Here is a 21680-nt window from a genome sequence, read left to right on the forward strand (position 1 = left end):
AGATTAATAGGAATAGTAAGAATAGTTAGAGAGTCTACTATTCTAACTATTCCCTTTAACATAACACTACTATATAAGTAGATAGATAGTTCTTAGATAGGAGCTTCGTGCTCAACTTAATATAGTATTTGTTATATACTATAACATGTTTTACGAAAGTCTTTGTGTCTAATCCCCTACCTCCTCTGTTAAGTAAACTAACGCAACGAAACCTCTATGAGTCTTATAGTTTAAGACCTAGCGTTACAATACAGCCTTCGATTAACGGGGCGTAAAGTCAGTGCGAAGTCATCTCAGGAAATTTTCAAAAGCCACTTCTATAACAAGACGATTACGACGAGTTCGAGCGAGCAGCTTCACCGGGCTGTCTCTATGACGCAATGGCACGGATTTAGTTGCCTCCTTAAGCATCTCACTTTAGTCACGAAACCCTTCGTTGTTTGCGTTAGGCAGGTTATTCAGGATAGGATGCCCTAACGAGTGCTGTGCCACAGCTAAATACTGATACCTTAGAGTGTACTTCACCAACTCTTCCTTAGGAAAATCGGGAGCAGTCTTACCGTTAATCGGAACAACCTTATCCTTCTCGTAAAACAGCTTGACGTATTGCACCTTCCACTCCTTGCCCTCCAGCTTGCAGAAGAAGATGAATCGACAGTCGCAGTTAATGTCGATGGGGATATCCTTCATTGTGAATCGCTACGTGATCGTAGCCTTCATCTTGCCGATGCCTCGACCATTGCTAAGATCGACATTAGCAAGGGTGCCCGTCTCCCTATGTGCGATGAAGCCGCCATTTGCACGGCCGTTAATGGAGACTTCAATGAACTTCTCAATCGGGAGTCCGCCAGACCAAGCTGTACAATCGCGTTAAACGGATGGGGGTACTGCCATTCTCGGAACTTCGTCGACTTACTGGTCCAAACGTAGGCGCTATCCCTAGTGAAGAGGCTACGGTAATTGTGCCATTTAGAAAAGTCTCTGTAGACTGGCCAGCCTCTGCAAAGCTCGGTTATACATTGTCTTGCAAGTATCTCTCCCGTGCTACCATTAATAGACGTAGATCTGTTCTAGGAGAAGAAGTAGATTAGTACACATAAGATTAGAGACCTAACAAATCACAAACCTTTTTGATAGGTACCTTTAAGCAAATGCTAAGTGCCTGGTTAGGTGGAAGGGATGCTCGTTTTACATGACGGGTTCTAGCTGTAGCAAGGTCTAGACGTCTTGTAGCCACGCAGTAAGCAGTAATTCCGCTTACTGACATTAGAGTCTTTTGCAGATTTTTCATGCTGTAGCAATCGAATCTGGATAGTTTCAACTGTTATCTTCCTGAGGTCACGCACAACCACTCTCGCTACTGAACGAGCGAGGCGGATGCTGTGCATATTCTTTCCAAGACGAGCATGAGGGGGCATGGTTGGTGCACAGATGACTTGCTTTGTACCAAAAATTCAATCCAGCAATCCGACTCGTGTTGTCTCTACGTCTCTACATGCCGTTGGTCTAAGGTTTTCACCAACTACCTAGTAATCAACCAGTAACCACCTAAGAACCTTCCAGAAACCGCCCAGAAACCCTGCAGTAATAGCTTTGCAACCGCTCAGTAACCGCCCTAACGTCCAAACAGTCTAACGCTTCCTTTGGTCTCTGCCATCCTGTATCCCGCACACTTTAACTCTACATCGTTCTGTCCAACCATCCAGCAACCACGTGAAAAACATCCAGCAATAGCTTCGCAACCCCTCCACAACTGCTCCGCAACCCGTTCCACCAGTTTTACGCAGCAGGCAAGAATGATGGCAGACCCACCGACAGATCTAGTCCCCGTCTACGTCAGCCGGTGCATGGATCGTTCTCACCATACAGTGCCTCCCCCGCATCTGCACCGCGAGCGGATTTCGGCGAAGACAATGACCTTGACGATGTCAGATCTTCCCAGCCTACACAATGAGACATTGGTCCGTTTCCTGAAAACTCAGACTCACTGTTCTTGCGCTACCTCGGACTCGATTATGTCTCTCTCTTGCACTGTTGACAAAAGCGTATCCCTTCTGGCAGTTAGAGATCATGTACTTCGCAAGCATATTCTTTAAGGATCCACGACGCTTGATGGAATTGGACAGTATCCGGGCCATTGCAACGGAATGGCGCAGAATATTTCCAAAGCTTTGAGGAATGCCCTGTCCAGCGGATATCTACTCTCCGTATATGCAGGAAGATGATTTGAACGGGGAATCAGAAGGAGACAGGGCCAGTGTGAGCGCTGATGAAGAGATGTCAGATTTGAACGAAGAATTAGAAGGAGACATGGCCAGTGTGGCCGCTGATGAAGAGATGTTAGACTTAGACGAAGAATCAGAAAGAGACTGGGCCAGTGTGAGTGCTGATGAAGAGTTGTCACTAAGTGAGCCCGGGCTTGACTTTGACGACTACGAGTCTGATTGGTTTATTTTACGGACGAAGCTATAGAAGGTTCTTGGTTACGCGGTCATCGATGATAAGATCGAAAATATGTGGCAAAAGAAACTAGAAATCGAGTCAATTAGCTGGCCTGTAGTACCTTTAATGGCGTTTTCCGACCCAGACGCGCACACCCTACTCACCTTCGCTCACCTTTGCTCACCTAGGTACCGGATTATCCATAGCCATATAAAGTCACGGTGCATCGCGTTCATCACGTCTTAATAGAAGACCTACTTCGTGCGTGTCGACGTAGCCGCCATTAGGTAGCTGAGGGGGACAACCGGATTATCATGAGCCATCAAAAACCGAAGGGCGGCGACGCTCACCCGCTAGTCCAAATGGCACCGTCTTAAGTATAAATCCACTTTAAGCTCGCGTAACACCTGGACGATAGTCTCAATCGTGCCAATAGGCATAGCGTGGAATCCGAGCCTTAAGGGTCATCTTGGGGTGTGCCGAGAGGTGAGCAGGGTGAGCAGCGTGAGGCGAGGTTATGTTTTCGCGTCAATTTCGTGTCACTCTCGTATTAGCTTCGTAATAGTACCAGAGTACTGCCGTTTTGGCTTACGTACCTTGTATAGCTGTCTTGCTCTTATTTTCCTAATTTCTTATGTGAGCGGCATATGCTCGAATGGCGACGGCATATGAGCTGCCATTTTGGGAGAAAACTGTGATAGGGGTAAAGCATTTTCCGACCATGTTTCGGCGTAACTTAGACCCGGGTTTTGGCTTTGAAAATTCCCGTGAGCTTTTCGAAGTCCCTTCTTCTCTTAGCAAGCTAAGAAGTACCAAAGTCAATGAGTATACGTGTGTGAAGCTGATTTCGAACTCTCCTGTACCATTTAATTCCACGACTTCAAAATGTCAGACCCGCACGCACACAAAGACGACCAAAGTCTTAGCCCCCACAAAGAGCACGCCAACCTTCCCCGAGGCTACCGCATACTTGCCGGTCACCCCTCCATCCCAGAATACCTCGCCCTCCGCCGCCAAGCTGGAGGTCTCTCCCCAAAGACCGCAATTCAAGCTGAAAAGGCCATGGGTGGAAGCTGGTACGCCGCCTACATCGTCTCCACTAAAGCCAATCCTGATGCCACACAGCACCTTAACGAGTCGCAAGCCGATTTGATGAACAGAAATGAAGGGGAGACTGCCGTTGCTATGGCGAGGGTAATTGGCGATGGGGGGTGGTACTTTCACATTATTGATTTTGCTGTATTGCCAAAACATCAGAGAAAGGGGTTGGGCCAGGCACTAATGGCGGATATACTTAACAGGATTCGGAAGGAAGCGCCACCGGGGGCCTATGTCAATCTTATTGCGAATGATAAGGGACAGGCGCTATATGGAAAGTTTGGGTTCAAGGAGCCAGTGGGAGATCTTGGCATGGAATTGAGGATGGAGTACCCAGAGGGAGCTGGGCCGGATGATGAGAAGATTCCTAGAGTGGATGAGACCCGGGCTGGTTAGGGAAAAGATGATGGCAAGGATGAGAAGACGGCGAATAAGGAAGTCTAGGTGGCTATAAGTAGTAGTAGTACAGTTTTCCCCTCAACGAAAATTCTTCTAACAGCTTCGTTAAGTAGCTCGTTATGTTTTCTACTGCGATATCGAGGACGTCGATTGAGTTCGAGAACCGAAATAGAAGAACATTAACGACGACTCCATGGCCGACCGCATCGATCTCCCTTCCAAGGGTGCTTAGTGAGGAGTAGATTAGAGAAGAGTACTATAAGGCGAGAGGGTTTTGCTTAGGACTATTAGCAGGCTAGCTAGGAGACAAGAGAACAACGGAGGCCAGTATTTGCAACAGATGGTGAAAGTCGGGGAGGGAGCTACCCTTCTATAGAGCGCGAAAACGGACCTAACGGCACTGTGCTGGTAAGGTAATTGCCGGTGAGCTAATCGACGGGTGGCTTTATTACCACATGAGCTATTACCACATGAGCCAGAACATGTAAATTATAAATCGAATTTGATTTACGTCGTAACATAAACAGCACACCGTCTATGCCATTACTCCGCCAAATAGTTATATGGCCTCTCACTATCTATCATCTACGGTACTGACTGTCCAACCAAGTGAAAAACCTATCGACTGCTGGGTTGGCGTGTAAATTTCCCCAAGTGGGATCTAGAGCTCTTAGTCCGAGGAGATGCTTAGGTTTGTCGAGACAGTCAATCTTATTGATTGCGATCATAAAGCTGACTTTGCATCAGCATTTTGAAGCCGTCAAGGTGGTGGACGAGCCTCGATATGGATTTGCAATCCCTGATCCCTGTTGTTGATGATGAAAGGCGCTTTGCCACCCACAATTGTTATTGCCATGTAAGCACCGCCTCAAATCTCATTTTAGTTGATTCTCTAACCCAGGCAATAGATCTCAAAGCGATGCAATTTCCGGAATCACATTGACAATCGGCTACCTTGCTGCGCTGATTGCAGTCACATCGCAATGTCTAATGCCACGTGCCAAATTTATGAAGATCATGTTTTTTAATCTAATCGCAGCCTGCGTAGCTGCCTCACTTTGTTGTTTGGTCAGTTATTGTGCTGTTAAGGGTAGACAGAACAGTACACCTGCAGACGCTCTAGAGAGTGTTAAATCTGGATACAACAGCGATGCTTGCGCTATTTCTGCTGTATTCCTGATTGTCATCATATGGTATGTTATTACTCCCTCATATATTTCCCACGGCACCTTGCTAGGATAGGATTAACTCGTTACGCTATAGGGGCGCAAATTCCCTTCGCGCCTGGCGACCTATGGAAATGCAGGATCCGATGGTTGTCTTTTCGATTTTCTCTGTTGTCACGATCACTAGGACTGGAACCTTCCTGACAGTAAGCCAAGGGTTGGAATTCATTGCAAGACTACTCAAAGGCTTTTTAATCGGGTTTGCCGTCTCAACTGGCGTTTCATTATTGATCCTCCCTATTACTAGCAGAGACCACGTCTTTCAAGACCTCAGAGAATCTGTCGCCCAGGTCGAAGTGATACTTCAGTTACTAATCTCCTTTGTTGGAGAAAGCTCGACGACGGAGCTGTGCACGGATCATGGTCTGTTAAGTCGACCACGAACAGCTCGAAGCACGCGCGAGATAGGAAACGAGAACGATTCCACCTCATCGTCGGGCATGGAGATCGAGCAGAAGCAACTAAAAGAGTCGATGGATAAGCTGAACGCCCTGCACAGCAAGCTTCGAGAGGATCTATTTTATGCCAATGATGAAATTGCATGGGGAAAGCTATCTGCTGGGGATATCAGTACAATAGCAGACATGTTCCAAAACATTATGTTACCGCTCTCTGGAATGGCGATTTTACCGGAGACTCTTGAGATGATTGTGCAAAACAAACCTCTTTGCGAGATCTGTACCATGGCTAGAGGGTCAGATAATGAAACTACAAAACAGATGGAAACGCGGAAAGTTGTGGATACGCTACGCAAGAGTCTGATGCACTCTACTAATATTATCACAACCGGTCTCCAGTTCTTCCTGCTTGTATTCGAATTTATCAAACCTGAGCGGTTGGACAAGCAGCGAAGGTCTCAGAATATGGGGTCGGAGGGAAGAGACGAGGAGTCAAATGGAGAATATCTTGATCCACTGCAGCCTGACTTTGCAGCTCGGTTTGAACGAGCTGTTCATGAGTTCCATTTCCGTCGCAAGCACATCCTAGAGGCGTTATCGTCATTGGAAGCATTCTCAGGAGCAGACAAGTTACCCGATGAACTTGAGTCCTCAAGAAACCGCTCGAGCTTCATCACATCAGGTCCGGATATTCGGCAAGAATTCTTCTTAGTCCTCTACGTTGGTCACCTGCAGGACAGCCTTCTTAACGCCACAATTGAGCTTATAACATTCGCGAGCAGTAATGTATCGCATGGGACAAAGAAACGAAACCGATTAATATTCCCTAAGCAGAACATCATCCGAGGATGGTTTTTTCTAGCTTCAGAAAGAAGACAGTCCGATTCAGTTCGTAGACAGTCTTATCACGTTGACCCATCTTCGGTTCGCCAGGGTCAAGAAATGGAACATTTTCCGGACCCCGAACATCTCCCACCAGCGAACGCCTGGGAAAAGGGAAGTAATGTGCTCCGTTGGATATCACATAAGGGTAGATCTGAGTTCAGCATGTTCGGCTTTCGCGTGGCTGCTGCTTCCTTCTCAGTCGCAATTCTGGCCTTTTTGCATCAAACGCAGACCTTTTTTATCCGTCAACGGTGCATCTGGGCCATGATTGTGATTGTCATCGGAATGAGCCCGACGAGCGGACAGTCGATGTTTGGATTTATAGCGCGAATTGCGGCCACAGTTATTTCAGTAGTACTCAGCATTTTCGTTTGGTATATTGTCGATGGGAAGACAATAGGAGTGATTATCTTTCTTTATCTCGCAAATATATTCGAGGTAGGATACGCATCAGCGCTGTTCAATACAAGTTATTGCTAATCTTTCTTTCACCTAAACAGTATTATTTCTACGTCAAGAAGCCACAGTTCTTTGGTCCGTCTGTGATTGCCATTGTTACTTTGAATGTCATAATCGGATATGAGCTCCAGGTTAGTTTTAGGAGCAATACTGCCATACCACAGTAGTTGACTGACCTTTTCCATAGGTTCGAAAGCTAGGTCTTGAAGTTGCCACCTCGAACGGCCAGCCATACTATCCCATTTACCTATTTGCTCCTTATAAACTAGCAGCTGTGGCAGCAGGATGTGCCATCTCCTTTTTCTGGGCCATTTTCCCATACCCCATCACCGCCAAGTCGAAAGTAAGAAAGCTCCTTGGACGAAGTCTCTTTGTCCTTGCAAAGTTCTATTCCGCCATGCATACTACCATCGAGTTATGGATGAGCGACGAATTAGGCGACATCCAGAACCGTCATTCACCGTCTTTTAAACTTCAAGCTGCTCGCCATGAACTCTTCCAAGAAGAAATGCTGCTTTTGAATAGCCTTCGTGTGCACAGTCATTTTACTACATTCGAACCCGCAATCGGTGGAAAGTTCCCGAAGCAGGTCTATGATAGCATCATCTTGGAGATACAGAGGATTCTCACCAACATGTCCTTAATGGCCCATACAACGCAAAACCTTAAAGCTTTGCCCTTCGAATCGGAGGGCGGCAATTCTATGAGCGAAGATGACAAGTGGATATCACAGCTAGCGAGGATCGCGTTAGAATCTGCTGATTTTAAGTCTCATAGTACCACGTCACTACTGTGTCACCTCTCTGGTTCGATCATGAGTGGTGAACCGCTGCCTCCGTATTTGTCCACATTACATTCATTCCCTCTCGCACGACAACTGCAGGAGACCGATAGCGATTTGCTCAACATCCGGCACGTGGAGGACCCTGCGTTCTCTGCTTTCGTTTCGTTGGAGGTATTACGGTCGCAAATCGGGTTCAGCTTGAAGAATATCCTAGAGTAAGTATCGAAAGCACTTTATTTTATCGTCTCATCTGTTGACAATGTATTAGTCATGTTAAATCACTTGTTGGGGAGTTGACCTTTGACTTCCATGTCATGCAAACGCCAGAGTACTTGGAGTCGACTCAGTTAACAACATCAAATGGGAATCTGGATGAGGATGGCCAAGAATGAAGATATATTTGTCTTCCTTAGCAGTAAATATTAGCTGAGGGAAAACGGATCGGAGGGGTCTATCTAGCCTATTTGGTCTATTTTGAAGGTGCTCAATAATTTCAATTCCGTTAATCGTCACAACTTGTCATCTAATGCATAGCGAAGGACGAAAGAGCTCTGGCTCTAAGAGGATGGTGGCTTCTTGGTTGGAAGGCCCTACGGCCATAATTTTCTTCTACCTTGATTTTCATCGTCGGTTCATATCCCGATGGAAATAGAGCGAGGGAGTATCGGCCTAAGCATCCGCGGGGGAATGCCTTGATTAGAAGGACAAAACTAAGTATTAAAGTGTTCGATAGAAGGCGAAACTGATAGTACATAGAGACAGAGCCTTAAACCAGCGATATTAGTGAAGTCTTACAGAAAAAGCCCGTCTCCTTATAAAAGGCTAAATATATATTTTGTAATTTATTATTAGATAGTTGTTAAGATATTCAGGTACAAGATCTATGATATTGGATGTATAATGGGGTGGGCCATCGCTTGGGTGGGCCACTGGCATGTGAAATACGTTAAACACATTAGTATTTATAGTATTTTTAATGCTATCTCTATCCGCTATAAGTGTTTATACTCTTATATTAGCCTCCCTAGCGACCTTTCGCGTTCTATTTAACCAATGTAGGACAGCGACAGGCATCCACCCCGCCACGGCAATAATGGCACAGTACACTCCCGCCGTAGCTGCGAAATTAAGAGTCTCGAACATAACCGGGATATAAAACGGCCCAATGAACCCCCAGATCTGTCGCAACAGATTAACAAAGAGTCCCACCTCCGACGACCTCAACGGACAGCTATCGACAGCATACGTGATTAGCGTCGTAGTGATAATCTGATTCCCGAACGACGCAATTGCCGCCCCCACCATAGGCGTGACATTCCACACGCCATCCTCCGCGTTCTGTAGCTGCACGCCCCACACGACGAGGCCGGTGACCACGGCGGCGAAGCCGGGGTAGGCGAGCCAGAGGCGCTGGGTGGCGACGCGGACGCCGGCGCGCGCGGAGTAACGTGCTAGGAACCAATCGGAGGCGGGGCCGGAGAACTGCTCGCCGAGGATGGAGCCGAGGATGATGGCGAGGTATTGGAGGCCAACACCTTGGGCGTCGAGGTGGAATTTCTCGCCGACGGCAAGGGGCATCATGACGATGATTGCGATGTTGGCGTAGCAGAAGACGAGTGCGTATGCGATGGCTGGGATGAGGACGGAGGGGTGCAGGGCGAGGTTGAGGTAGGAGAGGAAGGATGTGAGAGTGAAGGGGGCGGGGTTAATACGGCGGATCTTGAAGGAATCGGCCCATGAGGCAGGCTTGGCGGCTTTGATGGTTGCAGCTGGGCTTGTCGAGGTGGAGGTGCTAGTAGAAGAGGTGGGGGTTCGGAAGCCCATGGTTTCGGATCCGAGGAAGAGATAGCCTAGGAATTGGCAGAAATTGACGATGGCGAAGATACCGAACATCCATTGGTAGGGCGCGCGCTGAATGAGGAAGCCGTAGAGGAAGGGGCCGAGGGGTGTGCCGATGGTGGTCATCAGGGTCCACCATCCCATCTTTTGGGCACGCTCGTGGCGGAAGAAGATGTCGGTGACAACGCCGCTACCGATACCAAGAGGAGGACAGATGAAGATTGTGTTGAGGATACGGGTTACCATTTGGGTGGCGTAGGTGTGGCAAAAGCAGCCGCCGATGTTGCAGATGCAGGCGCCTAGGACGGAGACGAGGAATATGGGTTTGCGGCCGAAGCGGACGGCGATGGGTGACCAGATTTGGGGGAAGATACCCATTGTAAGGATCTGGAGTGGTTAGGATGAGATGTGTGATGTATTGAGGGGGACCAACTTGGACAGATGTCAGATAGGAGGCTTGGTGGATAGAGATGCCGTACTTTTCAGCGAAAACGGAGTAGGCGGGGATGATGGCAGCAGCGGAAAAGGTTGCCATCATGGTGTGGAAAGCGACCATTAGCATGTTCATGTTCTTCATCCACAGCGGCCAATTAAGGGGGTCTTGTGGTAAAGAGGAAGGGAGAGGGTCAAGCTCTAGAGTGCCGTGTCGTTGCACAATGTATGCTTTGAGCTCTTCGCTAATGTATGAGCCGCATGTTTGGGTGGCGTCTTCGTTATGGGTGTGTATCATCTCCTTGCCCTCAGGGCAGGGTGATTGGCGGGTTTCCTCCATTGACGAGGCGTTAAAGGTTGTCAAGAACTCCAAGAGAGAAAGGGAATAACGAGAGAAAGGACAAGGAAAGCTAAGTGAGAGTAGCGGAAGAAGTTAGGGTCTTTTCACGATTCAGGAGAGGAATGGAGGAACAGGAATATGACAGCTGACGGGAGGAAGATTTTATAAGGAGCAACGAGAGTTTTATGCACGACATTGGAAAGGTCTCTCTGCTCTCCGCACTCACAAGTTGGAAATGGGGGGAGAGGGGATAGATTGTGGAGAGTTGTGAGGGGAAGATGGAGTGTGGAGGTGGAGGAAGACGGAGTGTGGAGGTGGAGGACAAGCACGGAAATGGACTTTATTGGACGTATACCCACCTTGGGTCCGTAGTGTTTGAAGATACAGTGAACTTCGAAGGCGGGAGATTCGGAATACCCCATTTCTGAACTGAGTATCTGTTTTCCTATCCCAGGGTAGTTGCCGTTTTTTTAGGGAAAGATATCGTTAGGATATTGACACTGCGGAGAACTTCCGCGGTGGGGATGTGTGTAGTCCACGAGTCAATCGATATTAATCACCCTATCAGATGATAGACTCACATGTAGGGCCTATATACCGCAATTTAACCTTATCCTACAGCCTTGACCCTAATTGTGATTTCCTGAGCGCAAACCAACTTTGTTGAATTCTATAGGGCTACAGCCTTTACTTATGCCGTGGCCCCGAAACCTATTCTACATACGAAGCTACACAAAAGCAGGTCACCTGACCTTTGCTTAGTGTCTCGGGAAAGCCATATCTGACGACATTAAGCTCTTGGTCCGGCATAGTAGTCTTGATTTCCCTGAAATTCAGTGATCCACGACCTAATAATCCTCCATCCACTGACCCTCCACCCAATTATCCTCACTCGATGATTCTCAACGGGATCATCGGGTGGTGAGATATCATAGATACCATCGGGTGGTACCATGGGGTGAGAATAGTTAGATCCACCTGGTGCAGGTGCAACTATATTGGGTATATATTGTATGAATTATATGGAGACTTTGGAACGACTTTCTTTGAGCTAATGATGTTGATGGGGTAGGTGCTCTATATATGACGCGGGCCAGAACAGACACAACCGAAGAATAACGGGAGCTGTATGGAGAACTTAGGGAAATGGTAAGCGACTATGCTTAGTTTAGTGATAGCTTGGCACATCCCCCAGCGATATTGTAGGAAGGCTGGGAAGTGGAGAAGTGGAACCAACCGGTACCCCGCGGTTTCTCCGTAGTGGCATGAAAATACGGCAATTGACATTACAGTGAAGGCGTAAGCCACAACCAGAATCCAAGAACCTCAGTTACCCCGGCTGAGAGTATGTCCGGCAATACTCTCAGCCGGGGTAAATGTAGCCTCAAATCTCGGCATCGGTAGTCAATCAAAAATTCGACATCTCCAACGTATAAACCTTGAATCTCTTTCAATGCTGTATACGTTTCAAGGTAGATATCTGCTGTTAAAAATAAGCCGCAGCTGGCAGATATTTGAGCACATCTTTAGTGTGTCCCTTATACACCCTTCTCCCGCCCTACAGGAAACATGACTCAGCATGTCGACGTCCTGATCTGTGGTAGCGGCTCTGCTGGGATCTGCGCAGCAACATGGCTCGCCCGATATGGGCTTCGGTGCAAAATCCCCGAATCACATGGTTACGAAGTCAAGGGAGTCCAGGTTGATAGTAAGGCAGCTGCAGATCTAGAGTCCTACCCTGTGACTGTGGTTGCTCTGAAAGATGTAGTAGAGGAAACTTTCAAGGCAAAGTATGCACTAGTGAGTATTGCCTAGCCCTGATATAGTATTAATTCTCATCCTACTAGGCATGTACTGCGGCTATGACCGTGACTGCTTGTGAGAGCCTCTGGGATCAAGGATGACGTTATCAGAGGGACGAGTTTGCGAATTGACAGGAATCCTTCGAACACAACCGACGTCTATCGTCCAGGGTCGCTTCCGCGGCTAAAACCATCTGTCAGTATTCTGCTCCCGTATTCCCGCCAAAGGGTCATTGCTTTACATACACTGCCACTGGACACGACTGTCTCCATCTGTGACGATGAGAGTAATACTGGCTTGTTTGGAGAGAAAGGACTCTGACCATCGTATTTGTTATCATGTTTGCAGTTGGAGCAAGTAAGGTAAATGGAAATTTTGACGGTGACTATATAAATTGCGAAGATGGAATTCGCCTTAAATAAGTTATGTGAAAGTAATAGATCCATCAAAACATCCTAAGAAGCCTCCGCTGGAAACTCAGTTGAAACTCTTTTAGCAAGCCACTCGTCTGTTGTCACCGTCTGACCCCATTCTCCAACCATATTCTGAGCCCATTTACCCTTCGCCTCACACCCAGGGAGAGTTTCAATAATAAACTCTGGGTCAGGCATCCCAAAAAAAGCCAAGGAATATCGATCTACAACTGAGCCGGCAGCAAGTGGAACAGAATCTTTTCTGTTGCCTATCATAGATTCTCTCGGAGCCACGACTTGATGCAAAGCGCTCTTCGATCTCCCATTTGTTTGCCGGTCAAGAATATCGCCGACGTCGACAATGATCTTCCCTTGCTTTGGGATCACGGGCCTGAAAGCCTCACCATCGTGGATTTCGAGGCCACCGATACTATCGTTAAAAACGATCGTCAGCTGTTGAAAGTCTGTGTGAGCGTTCATCCGGTGAACCTCACGGCTTTTGAGCGGGCCAACCTCCATTGAGGGAAAATAGTTGAAGCTCATGTGGCAGAAATCGCAGGTGTGCTGGTTTGAGAGATATTTCGGACTACCAAGTTTCAATAACTCCGAAATGTTCTCCAATAGCTGGTGATCCAGGCGAGTACATGCGTCCCACCACGAGTCGTAGAAGCTTCGGAATCCAGGAAAGATGTCCTCAGGGAGCCAGAGGTTTCGGCCAACATCGACTTGTAAGTCATGTGGATTGCACAGTTCAAGACCCTCGTGCCTCTCCGGTGTGGTCTTGCGTAGCTCCTCTAGCTCCGCGGTGTCCCAAACCAGCTGGCTGACCAATACCTGTCCAATTTCGAGGAATCCTAGATAGTCATTGACGGCACCACTTGGGGGATGGGCGATGCGTTTCTTTACATCATGCGGAAGCGCGAAAAAGCGTCTCGACTAGATATGTTAACAATTATTCTAAGATGAGAATCCATGGCGTCTACTTACCCATTCAAAAGCCTCGTCGATAAGTTTTTGCGGAATACTATGATTGGAGAGGTATATGAAACCTAAAGACTGGAAGGCATCGTCCAAGTATTTGAAGGCCACTGAGCGCTCATTTTGAGTGCCATTTAACTGGCGGAAATCAATGACGGGAATGTCTGCGGGCTCATCGAGATATGTTTCGACACGATGCATATTTGGTGATGTTTGGCAGGTGATGTGTGGGACAGGACTAAGGTGTTGCTGGAGAATAGATATGGTCCTATAATTTTAACAATTCTAAATAGTCCATTTAAACGGAAATTGGGTTTGATCTGGTCCGGAAGTCGAGCTAGAAACTCTGAACAGCTTTTCCTAGTTTTGGGGTCACTCACGCAATGCACGTCTCACAGCAACTGTAGCACCACAGCTAAAGTAAGACTTCTGGGCTGGATTCGAACGAAACTAGTAACCTGGAAAAAAATTGAGTCTTAGTTGACTTATTGCTGCAAATATTACCTCATCGCCTAGAACTTCAACTGGGGTTGCGCTTCTACGGTGCAAGCTCAGCTTGTCTCAAACCCCTTTCCGGGGACTAAATTGGCCAATATAAGTGGCCACTGCATATAAGTCTCTTACTAGACCTATGATACCACTCTCTACCACTATAATATGTAGGTGCCTATTTGTGTGGAGCCCTTTAGTAACCGCGGAGAAATTGGGATCTATATGTCTTTTCTAAAGGCGCTGTTTGTTGTAGTGTGCGTTGTAGCACAATATGCTCCGGCCGGCATCGGAATCCTGCCCTATTGCGAATGGACAATTCCAAGGTAAGCTGAAAACGCAAATGAGTAATATAATATTGGAAATATACTGCATTGTAAGAGAATATGAATCCACTGTAGTACCTAACGCGATAATCCATGCGACGATCTTTGTGGCACGAGGAGCGCGGTTTTATATCTCTCACGACTAGCCGTATTATGTATGACTAGTCAGATTATACGTTATTTTGAAAATTGTATTTTCAATGACTGCTCAAAACTTTTATTTCCTAAAAACGAAGATTTGTGCTAAGATGACGCAGCAACAGGACCTGGCTTCTCTTGACGTTCATACTCAAGAGTAACTCTCTTATTCATCCAGTCACCTGCGGTCATGTTGTCCTCCCATTCCAAAGACTCCCATTTCCCCTTCTTCTCGCACCCAGGCAGTGACTCTACCAACATCTCATAATCAGGGTGCGCATAGAAAGCAATTGCATGTCTATCAACCACTGTGTCGTTGTCCACTTCCTTCCCATACATAGATTGCCGTGGACCAGTCACATGGTGTAGAGCACTCTTCCACCTCCCATTGGACTGTTTCTCAAGCATGTCCCCAATATGCACAATTACAGTTCCTGCCTTTGGAAGCACAGGCCTATAAATGCCGGCTTCATCATCGTGAATTTCCAGGCCGCCCACCATGTCTTGGAACAGTATGGTCAATTGCCCAAAGTCGGTGTGGGCGTTCAGACGTCTTGCTTCGCGGTTCATCAGGGGGGAGGTGGGCATGGAAAGGTAGTGCAACCAGCTCATGTGGCTGCAGTTGCGGCCGGGAGTCTGTTGCTTGGACAGAAACTCTCGGTCTTTGATTTCCAAGATTTCACAAAGGTAACCCATCAGTTGGTGTTCCTGACGAACACAATGGTCCCACCACTTTTCGATAAAGCCTCAGAACCCAGGGAAAATATCCTCGGGCAGTAGACGGTTTGGATACGGGTTTGCAGTTGGATCATTAGTGGTGTATGGGTTACCGATCTCGAGGATTTCCTTTTGTTCCGGTTTGGCGGTATTGCGGATATTTTCAACCTTTTCGGCATCCCAGATTCCTTGACTGACTAGGCCGAGACCAACCTCTGCAAACCCTCGGTGATCAGTTGCACTTCCGGGGTGGGCAATCAGTTGCTTGACGTGATGTGGGAGATCGAAGAAGCGTTTGGACTGGAAGGATTAGCGAGGGCAAAAAAACGGAGGAGGAAGATAGACTTACCTATGCGAAAGCTTCCGCGACCATTTCCTGCGGAATGCTATGGTTTGATAGGTAGATGAATGCAAAAGTTTGGAACGCATCGTCGAGCTGCTTGAGTGCTGCATTGCGCTCTTGTGGTGTTCCGCTAGAGAGCAAGTTGAAATCGACAACAGGAATGTTCGCGGGTTCAACAGTCTGAGTAGAAACAGTCATTGTGAAAATAATTTTCTGTTGTAAAGTAGGGATATAGAATTGGCTTTCCGTTTAAAACCGTCTTATGGGCGTCAATGTGAGCTTTATATATGTGTGAGTGATCTTGACACTATGGAAAGCCCTTGGTAACTGGATCATAAAGCATACCTGTCAAGTATCACGGCTACGGCAAAAGGGCTGATGGGTTATTATTACAGTGCAAAGCTTTCAGAGAAATTATATACATAAATACTAATAACAGCGGTAAATACTGACATAGATCGGCAAGTGCATTGTCTTGCATTCAATTTTCAGCTTCAAACTTGCGAAATGTACTGTATTCATTGCATTTGAAACAAACATATCAATTTTTTCTAGAAATATATCGATTTTTCTGGCAACCTGCATGTCACCTGTGTCTATAGAACCCCATATTATAGCAGATGCACTGTGGTGCGTTCACCTTTCAGCTTACTCAGAACTCGTTATGGCGTGATGTGGTTATTGTATTTGAAATATATTGGTTTTTTTCTAGGAGCCCGCATACCGCCCCTGCGACTTCAGAGCCATATAGCTTAGCAACTGCATTCATTGCCTTGCATCTAATTTTCAGCTTACTCAAGACTTGCCGTGGCATGTCGTGTTCATTGCTTTGAAACGTATCGGGTTTTCGTACCAACCCGCATACCGCCCCTGCGTCTTCAGAAATCCGTTGGCAAACGTGAATGACGAAATAACATACGCCTGGCAGACCGTGGTGCAATTGAAGCCGTTTAAAACATATCAGGTAGTATTATACCACTTCCCATACTTCTCAAAATTCTCATTCTATTTTCTCATCATCTGGTCAACGACATGGACACTCATGTAGTTGTGGCCGATCTTCTACGCATGGAAGGCCAGAAGCCTTCAATCCGATTTGAAGATGTTCAGCTATGCTCCGTTTTGCACAATCATGACGACCATCCTGTTATTGGCTTCTATAAGCTCCGCAATCGCAGTGTGAAGGCGAGAAATGACCACAACTCCGTTTCTCACGAGAAACACTGCAAAGCAATGTCAAAAAGTTTCCATACTGCCACCATATTGTCACAACTTCTCAATGGGAGGCTACAAGTCACTACTCGCCAAGAAGAGACAGAGATCTCTACGGAAAGAAATATACCTTCTATGATTGTTGGAGATACAGTCATCATTGCGGATGAAACTTTCTCTAATCCGCAAGAAGTAGGCGCTCATAGTTGGAACATGTTCTTATCAATGAACTTTCTCTTTCCGAAGGCCCAAATCGGCTGGAAATACGGCCTCACGTCTACGTCCACTCAGTTCATGCAAATATCTTGTCCGAATTTAAAATCCGATGACTCTCTCTTCACAAAAATGGGGACCCTAATCTACGACAATATGGATATAGTATCTGGCATGTGTCTCTTCAACGGAACAATTCTAAAAACCAGTATTTCTGAAGAAGAGGGTGGCGTGGATCCCGACAAAATCACACACATCAAGCCTACAATTAACGAGACGGATTATATTGCTCGGTCATCATCTGCCATCGCGGATATAGCATCAATGCTTACCGCCAGGATCCGAGAACAAAACTCCAAACAACTAGTTCGCATCAAGTTGGATAATCCCAGTTTTCAGTACTATCATGAGGTTGTCGATAAGTTCGAGAAGCATCTTTGTACTGGCATAGAAGCACTAATATGGATGGAGGCCGTTGATATTCGGCATGGCCAGATAGCCAAAGTGTTCACGAACTCTGTCCAACACCAGCTTCGACGGCGAGGCGTAAGCCCTGACAGCTATGAAATCAATATACCCTCGAGAATCACTTCCTTTGCTCTGTCAATTAGGGAGGCTTTGCAGGATCAGAAATGCCCTTCTTTGCAAACTGTTCTAGAAATACTTGATTCTGAAAAAGATGGGCTCTGGCGAGCTTTCTACCAGTTCGTTCCGGTAAAGGAGAAGCCTCAAGATTGGAAAGACTTGAGCTACCTATTCTACGTCTTTGAGGTGATCAAGTCAGCGCTTGTCGAGTCAAACACAGGATATCAAGCCGCCTCCAGACTCGATAGAACAAGCGACACCCAGCCTCCATTGAATGATCAATTAGTTGTGAAGTCTGCGAAGAAGAGGAACTCAAAAGTTCAATCAAACTCTCGTCGATTGATCATAAACATTGATGACTCTGCAGAACGTCGAATCTACTCCTGGTCACAGGAAATGCTGATGAAGATCCGACAATCTCATTGCAACATGTCAAATTCGACACTGGTCGAGGTATATCTGTGTAGAAGGGTTTTCGTCAACGGCAATAAAACCAGGAACCGGCTGTACCATCAAGATCCTATGCCCATAGCTCCTATGCTATCTCGTTTATCGGAGCATGGTGGTGATGGAGGCCAGTTAATGAAGCCATTCGATATGGTTCATCAACTTTATGGATCTGATTGTGCCCAAAATCTTGAGTTGTTATTTTCTCAAGTAGGCTTGTAGGGATTGATTGATATGTGCGTTCTAATTAGAAATATGATTGCATTCAACTTTGAAAACCTCTAAAACTACCCATGCTTGCTCAAATATCCTCAACAATCATGTTAACTTCTCCACATTTCAGCTATTATTCTAAGTTCTTGCTAATTCCTCGAGTCTGTGGTTGTATGTGGGAGGTAGGTGAATACAGGGAATATGAGGTGCTGTTGTGTTGTAGTGGGAATGTGGTGGGAAAATTTACCTCGCCACAACAACATACTAATCTCGATTCCAAAAAACTCTGACTGAGACCATGATTTAGCTGGCTTAGGTTCGGATCGAATATTACGGGATACATGAGGTAGTCACAAAAGTGTAGATCAAGTTACTTCACATTCAGCCTTGTTATTTTTCGGGCAGTTAAGGAATGACATTATATTAGTTGATAAGAAATTAGTAAAATACAACGGTATACCCCCCCCCCCCCCTTCCTCTTTCTTCTCGACAGATGAGTCTTTGCAGGTCGCCCGCCTTCCTCCCATTTCTCGCATTTATCTCGTCTTCCCTCCTATATTTCTATTTAGCTGTCATTTCCTAGTACCTAATCCCCAACCCGCTCGAAGGTTGGTGCTAGTTGTAAAGCAAATCTTGTGCTGTCTAGCCAACTGTTCCCGTTGTCGTGTTTCGATACTGCTGCGTAGGATTTAGTTGTGTCGCATATTCCTGTGTTGTTGCATACTGCTGTGACGGTTGGGAATATGTAGATGTTGCCGCCGTGCCTTGAGTCTGCTGTGGCTGGACATATGTTGCAGGTTCGGTTCGGTACTGGGCAGTTTCCGCTGGTGTGGTTCGGTACTCTCTGGTTTGGTTGAAATTCTCATGGTAAACGGGGGCTACGCCGCTGTTGACATGGGTGTCTTCCTGTCTCTTGATCCTTGGAGTCTCCTCGTGGACTTCACGGCGGGAGCGGTGTTTCGTCAAAAAGTAAAGGCCCTATGGAGATATCAGTTATTTGTTGAGATGTGAGAATACTGAAATGAGAAATCTTACCAGTAGGAAGCTGAGGAGCCAGAAGATGCCTCCAATGAAACTCCATGCAAGAGTTGCTCTCCAGCTGCTACATCCAGCGCCATTAAAGCGATTAAATGTCCCTGCAGGTTGTAGATACCATCTTCCCCATGCCCAACTCCAGCTGGTTCTGAACCAGCTTGAGTTGCAGCCTGAGCTTCCAAGCTATTCATATATGTTAGCTTTATGAACCAAATAAGAACTAGCGTTGGATAGGTAGTAACCCACATTTATAAGAAGTCCAAAGGCAACCATCCATAAGATGAACATGATGAGATCGAGAGGGAAGGCGTAGAATTGGTATTTGAGAGGTAGCATGAAGAGTAAAGAGAAGAATATAGCGATTCCAGCAATGGTGATCGCATATATGATTCGACGGCTATTGAAACCACCTCCCTCGTGAAGGTTATGAAGGTAGCGGCCTAACAATCCAGCGACTATGGCGGCAGAGATGAGTTGCATGAGACGAAAGAATACAGATGCAAATCTTGATCCCTTAGACCCCCCATCGGAGGACCTGGACCTATTACCACCACTTGGAAAAAGACCCATCGTTGAAAATAATGTGGTGTTTTGGACTCGGTAAGTTGTTCGAAATTTGAAGCCGCAATATTAAAGGAGAGAGCTTCCGGTAAAGTTATACATTGGGAGGCTCGCTGGCTATATAGCTACTCGCAGGCATGTTCGGCAGCGTGAGAACCTGGTATCTTCGTATTGCCAAAAGAGGAGTTGGCTAGACCGCAGAATCCTCAACTTCCAAGAAAATATGGCGGGAGATAGACGAAATGTTTAACCTAACTAATCAGTTTGACCTCCTTGAGACTCATAAGTGGTAGATCAAGCTACCCATGACAGCATAGCTATGAAACTTTAATGTAAGCGTGGGAATCAAAATTGTTTTGTCCTCTATCGTAGACTGCTGGCCAACTAACCAACAGCTTCTTTCATCCCATGCCTCGCCACTGCCTTGATATAAGGACTTCAGCAGCATACAAAGGCAGATTTTGTGTAGCTGTAATCGCGCCCTACAATTACGTTGTGCCATCCCGTTTGGAATCGGGGTCAAATCAGAAGCAGAGTTAAGTTAGATGACGTTTAAGAAGTATTTTGGGTATGTATAAAAGTATACTCTTTAACTGCAGGTTTGATGAACTTGGCCAAATGAACTGATTCCTTCAGATCATCTTTTCAGACTCCACTTTAACCGCAACGCATCCTTTCATTTATATCCGCGGTGGATTTCAAACCTTATCGGCGACCCTGCAGCGGCATCCGCCCGGCCTGACAGATTCAGACTTGGGGTCTACTCGGGTCCTGGTGCTACATTGACGCTAATCGGTCCGTTTGCAGCAGCATTAAATGGCACTTTGAACATTATGACATCATTGTAACTTGGAACTGGAATTAGTCGCCATACAGCGTATAAGAACAATAAGGGAATAAGCGGGGTCATGACAGCGATTGATATTGTACAAGTTGGTCATGTGTTGTTGCCATTGACTGACTGACGTAATCATCGGTGACATCAACCCGTTCTCACTTCAGGCTATCACTTTGTATGCGCAGGGCAAGGCACTCCAGCTAGGAACTGCATGGAGAAAAACAGAATATGTACCGTTCAAATAATATCCAATAATATCTCTGCAGTCTCCGAACTATATGTAAGCTGGCCGTTATAGCTTATTGCCGTGATTGGGGCCAACGCCGCCAAATTATCGACAAGTTAAATAATTTAATTTCAAATACGCAGCTCAAAATAGCTGAATGAAAGTACAAGTTACCTCCATCCATTCAAATAATTCACAAACAAGCCTTAAAATTCCACACATACGTGAGCTTAACTTATCTTAACTCTCGAAACCTCTTCTGGCCCGTGTAACTTGGCTTCGAGCGAGCTGACCAGCAAGACAAAGTATCGCAACTTAATTCTTCAGTTGCGTCGATATACTTTTGAACAGTAAGATTAGCTTGTTTCAATGCGGGAAAACGGTAACATATGGTTAATTTGTCTACTGCCACCGCATACACCACAGTCAGCTGATGGTGCAGGAACTGATCCAGAATTAAGATCTACGTATAGGAGGTCAGCACTTGCTCTAGCTTGAACAAGTTGGAAAGCAGTGATTATACCAGAGCCACATTAGCATTCGGAGGCGTATTCGACCGCAGCATAGTTCGATCCAGCATGAAAATTAATGCAAGCCTCAGCAGTCATGTCTGTTGTGCTGGACTAGCTGTTGCCTGTCAAAGCCCGAGAAACTGTTGGCTCAGTGTAGCATCCCAGGGATTTGTATTGATTGTTTCTAGGGAAGGGCAATGGCGGTGTATTCAAAAAGTTTAGGCTACAGGCAGCTACATTTCCGCCTAGGCTATAATATTATTAGATCAAAGGCTTCTATTCCGTTGAAATATATGCTTAAAAGACGACCAAGTATTATCAGAAGGTAC

The 21680-nt window shown here is 46.3% G+C and overlaps 11 protein-coding genes across 11 annotated transcripts; 5 read left to right on the plus strand and 6 right to left on the minus strand.

The window, feature by feature from the left end:
* Window positions 1-417: 417 nt before the first annotated feature.
* On the minus strand, window positions 418-1418 carry VE01_09368 (uncharacterized protein; the record flags this gene model as incomplete). Its single annotated transcript, XM_018278782.1, has 4 exons — window positions 418-699; window positions 754-857; window positions 917-1070; window positions 1266-1418. The coding sequence occupies 4 exons, from the start codon at window positions 1416-1418 to the stop codon at window positions 418-420; spliced, it is 693 nt and encodes a 230-aa protein (XP_018126042.1).
* Window positions 1419-1799: 381 nt separating this feature from the next.
* VE01_09369 (uncharacterized protein) lies at window positions 1800-2472 on the plus strand (the record flags this gene model as incomplete). Its single annotated transcript, XM_018278783.1, has 2 exons — window positions 1800-1961; window positions 2218-2472. 2 exons carry the CDS (start codon window positions 1800-1802, stop codon window positions 2470-2472), a joined length of 417 nt encoding a protein of 138 aa, XP_018126074.1.
* A 751-nt stretch (window positions 2473-3223) lies between these two features.
* Window positions 3224-4418, plus strand: VE01_09370 (uncharacterized protein). The gene is made up of 2 exons (XM_018278784.2): window positions 3224-3997; window positions 4053-4418. Exon 1 carries the CDS (start codon window positions 3328-3330, stop codon window positions 3934-3936), a length of 609 nt encoding a protein of 202 aa, XP_018126097.1. The 5' UTR covers window positions 3224-3327; the 3' UTR covers window positions 3937-3997; window positions 4053-4418.
* Window positions 4419-4757: 339 nt separating this feature from the next.
* On the plus strand, window positions 4758-8324 carry VE01_09371 (uncharacterized protein; the record flags this gene model as incomplete). The annotated part of the gene is made up of 7 exons (XM_018278785.2): window positions 4758-4795; window positions 4848-5132; window positions 5203-6886; window positions 6949-7038; window positions 7095-7906; window positions 7960-8171; window positions 8231-8324. The coding sequence occupies 6 exons, from the start codon at window positions 4758-4760 to the stop codon at window positions 8081-8083; spliced, it is 3033 nt and encodes a 1010-aa protein (XP_018126095.1). The 3' UTR covers window positions 8084-8171; window positions 8231-8324.
* A 369-nt stretch (window positions 8325-8693) lies between these two features.
* VE01_09372 (uncharacterized protein) lies at window positions 8694-10767 on the minus strand (the record flags this gene model as incomplete). The annotated part of the gene is made up of 4 exons (XM_018278786.2): window positions 10662-10767; window positions 9964-10372; window positions 8797-9917; window positions 8694-8700 (listed from the first exon to the last, which is right to left on the minus strand). Exons 2-4 carry the CDS (start codon window positions 10300-10302, stop codon window positions 8694-8696), a joined length of 1467 nt encoding a protein of 488 aa, XP_018126051.1. The 5' UTR covers window positions 10303-10372; window positions 10662-10767.
* Window positions 10768-11612: 845 nt separating this feature from the next.
* VE01_09373 (uncharacterized protein) lies at window positions 11613-12491 on the plus strand. The gene is made up of 2 exons (XM_018278787.2): window positions 11613-12102; window positions 12150-12491. The coding sequence occupies exons 1-2, from the start codon at window positions 11872-11874 to the stop codon at window positions 12204-12206; spliced, it is 288 nt and encodes a 95-aa protein (XP_018126096.1). The 5' UTR covers window positions 11613-11871; the 3' UTR covers window positions 12207-12491.
* A 69-nt stretch (window positions 12492-12560) lies between these two features.
* VE01_09374 (uncharacterized protein) lies at window positions 12561-13697 on the minus strand (the record flags this gene model as incomplete). The annotated part of the gene is made up of 2 exons (XM_018278788.1): window positions 12561-13454; window positions 13506-13697. The coding sequence occupies 2 exons, from the start codon at window positions 13695-13697 to the stop codon at window positions 12561-12563; spliced, it is 1086 nt and encodes a 361-aa protein (XP_018126092.1).
* Window positions 13698-14554: 857 nt separating this feature from the next.
* On the minus strand, window positions 14555-15037 carry VE01_09375 (uncharacterized protein; the record flags this gene model as incomplete). The annotated part of the gene is made up of 1 exon (XM_018278789.1): window positions 14555-15037. One exon carries the CDS (start codon window positions 15035-15037, stop codon window positions 14555-14557), a length of 483 nt encoding a protein of 160 aa, XP_018126045.1.
* A 159-nt stretch (window positions 15038-15196) lies between these two features.
* VE01_09376 (uncharacterized protein) lies at window positions 15197-15707 on the minus strand (the record flags this gene model as incomplete). The annotated part of the gene is made up of 2 exons (XM_018278790.1): window positions 15197-15466; window positions 15537-15707. 2 exons carry the CDS (start codon window positions 15705-15707, stop codon window positions 15197-15199), a joined length of 441 nt encoding a protein of 146 aa, XP_018126093.1.
* Window positions 15708-16541: 834 nt separating this feature from the next.
* VE01_09377 (uncharacterized protein) lies at window positions 16542-18188 on the plus strand (the record flags this gene model as incomplete). Its single annotated transcript, XM_018278791.1, has 1 exon — window positions 16542-18188. One exon carries the CDS (start codon window positions 16542-16544, stop codon window positions 18186-18188), a length of 1647 nt encoding a protein of 548 aa, XP_018126094.1.
* A 510-nt stretch (window positions 18189-18698) lies between these two features.
* VE01_09378 (uncharacterized protein) lies at window positions 18699-19784 on the minus strand (the record flags this gene model as incomplete). The annotated part of the gene is made up of 3 exons (XM_018278792.2): window positions 18699-19157; window positions 19215-19397; window positions 19461-19784. 3 exons carry the CDS (start codon window positions 19782-19784, stop codon window positions 18822-18824), a joined length of 843 nt encoding a protein of 280 aa, XP_018126054.1. The 3' UTR covers window positions 18699-18821.
* Between the last annotated feature and the right edge of the window lie 1896 nt (window positions 19785-21680).

This window comes from Pseudogymnoascus verrucosus (genome assembly GCF_001662655.1).
Source record: "Pseudogymnoascus verrucosus strain UAMH 10579 unplaced genomic scaffold scaffold_64, whole genome shotgun sequence".
Classification (NCBI taxonomy): Eukaryota; Fungi; Ascomycota; class Leotiomycetes; order Thelebolales; family Thelebolaceae; genus Pseudogymnoascus; species Pseudogymnoascus verrucosus.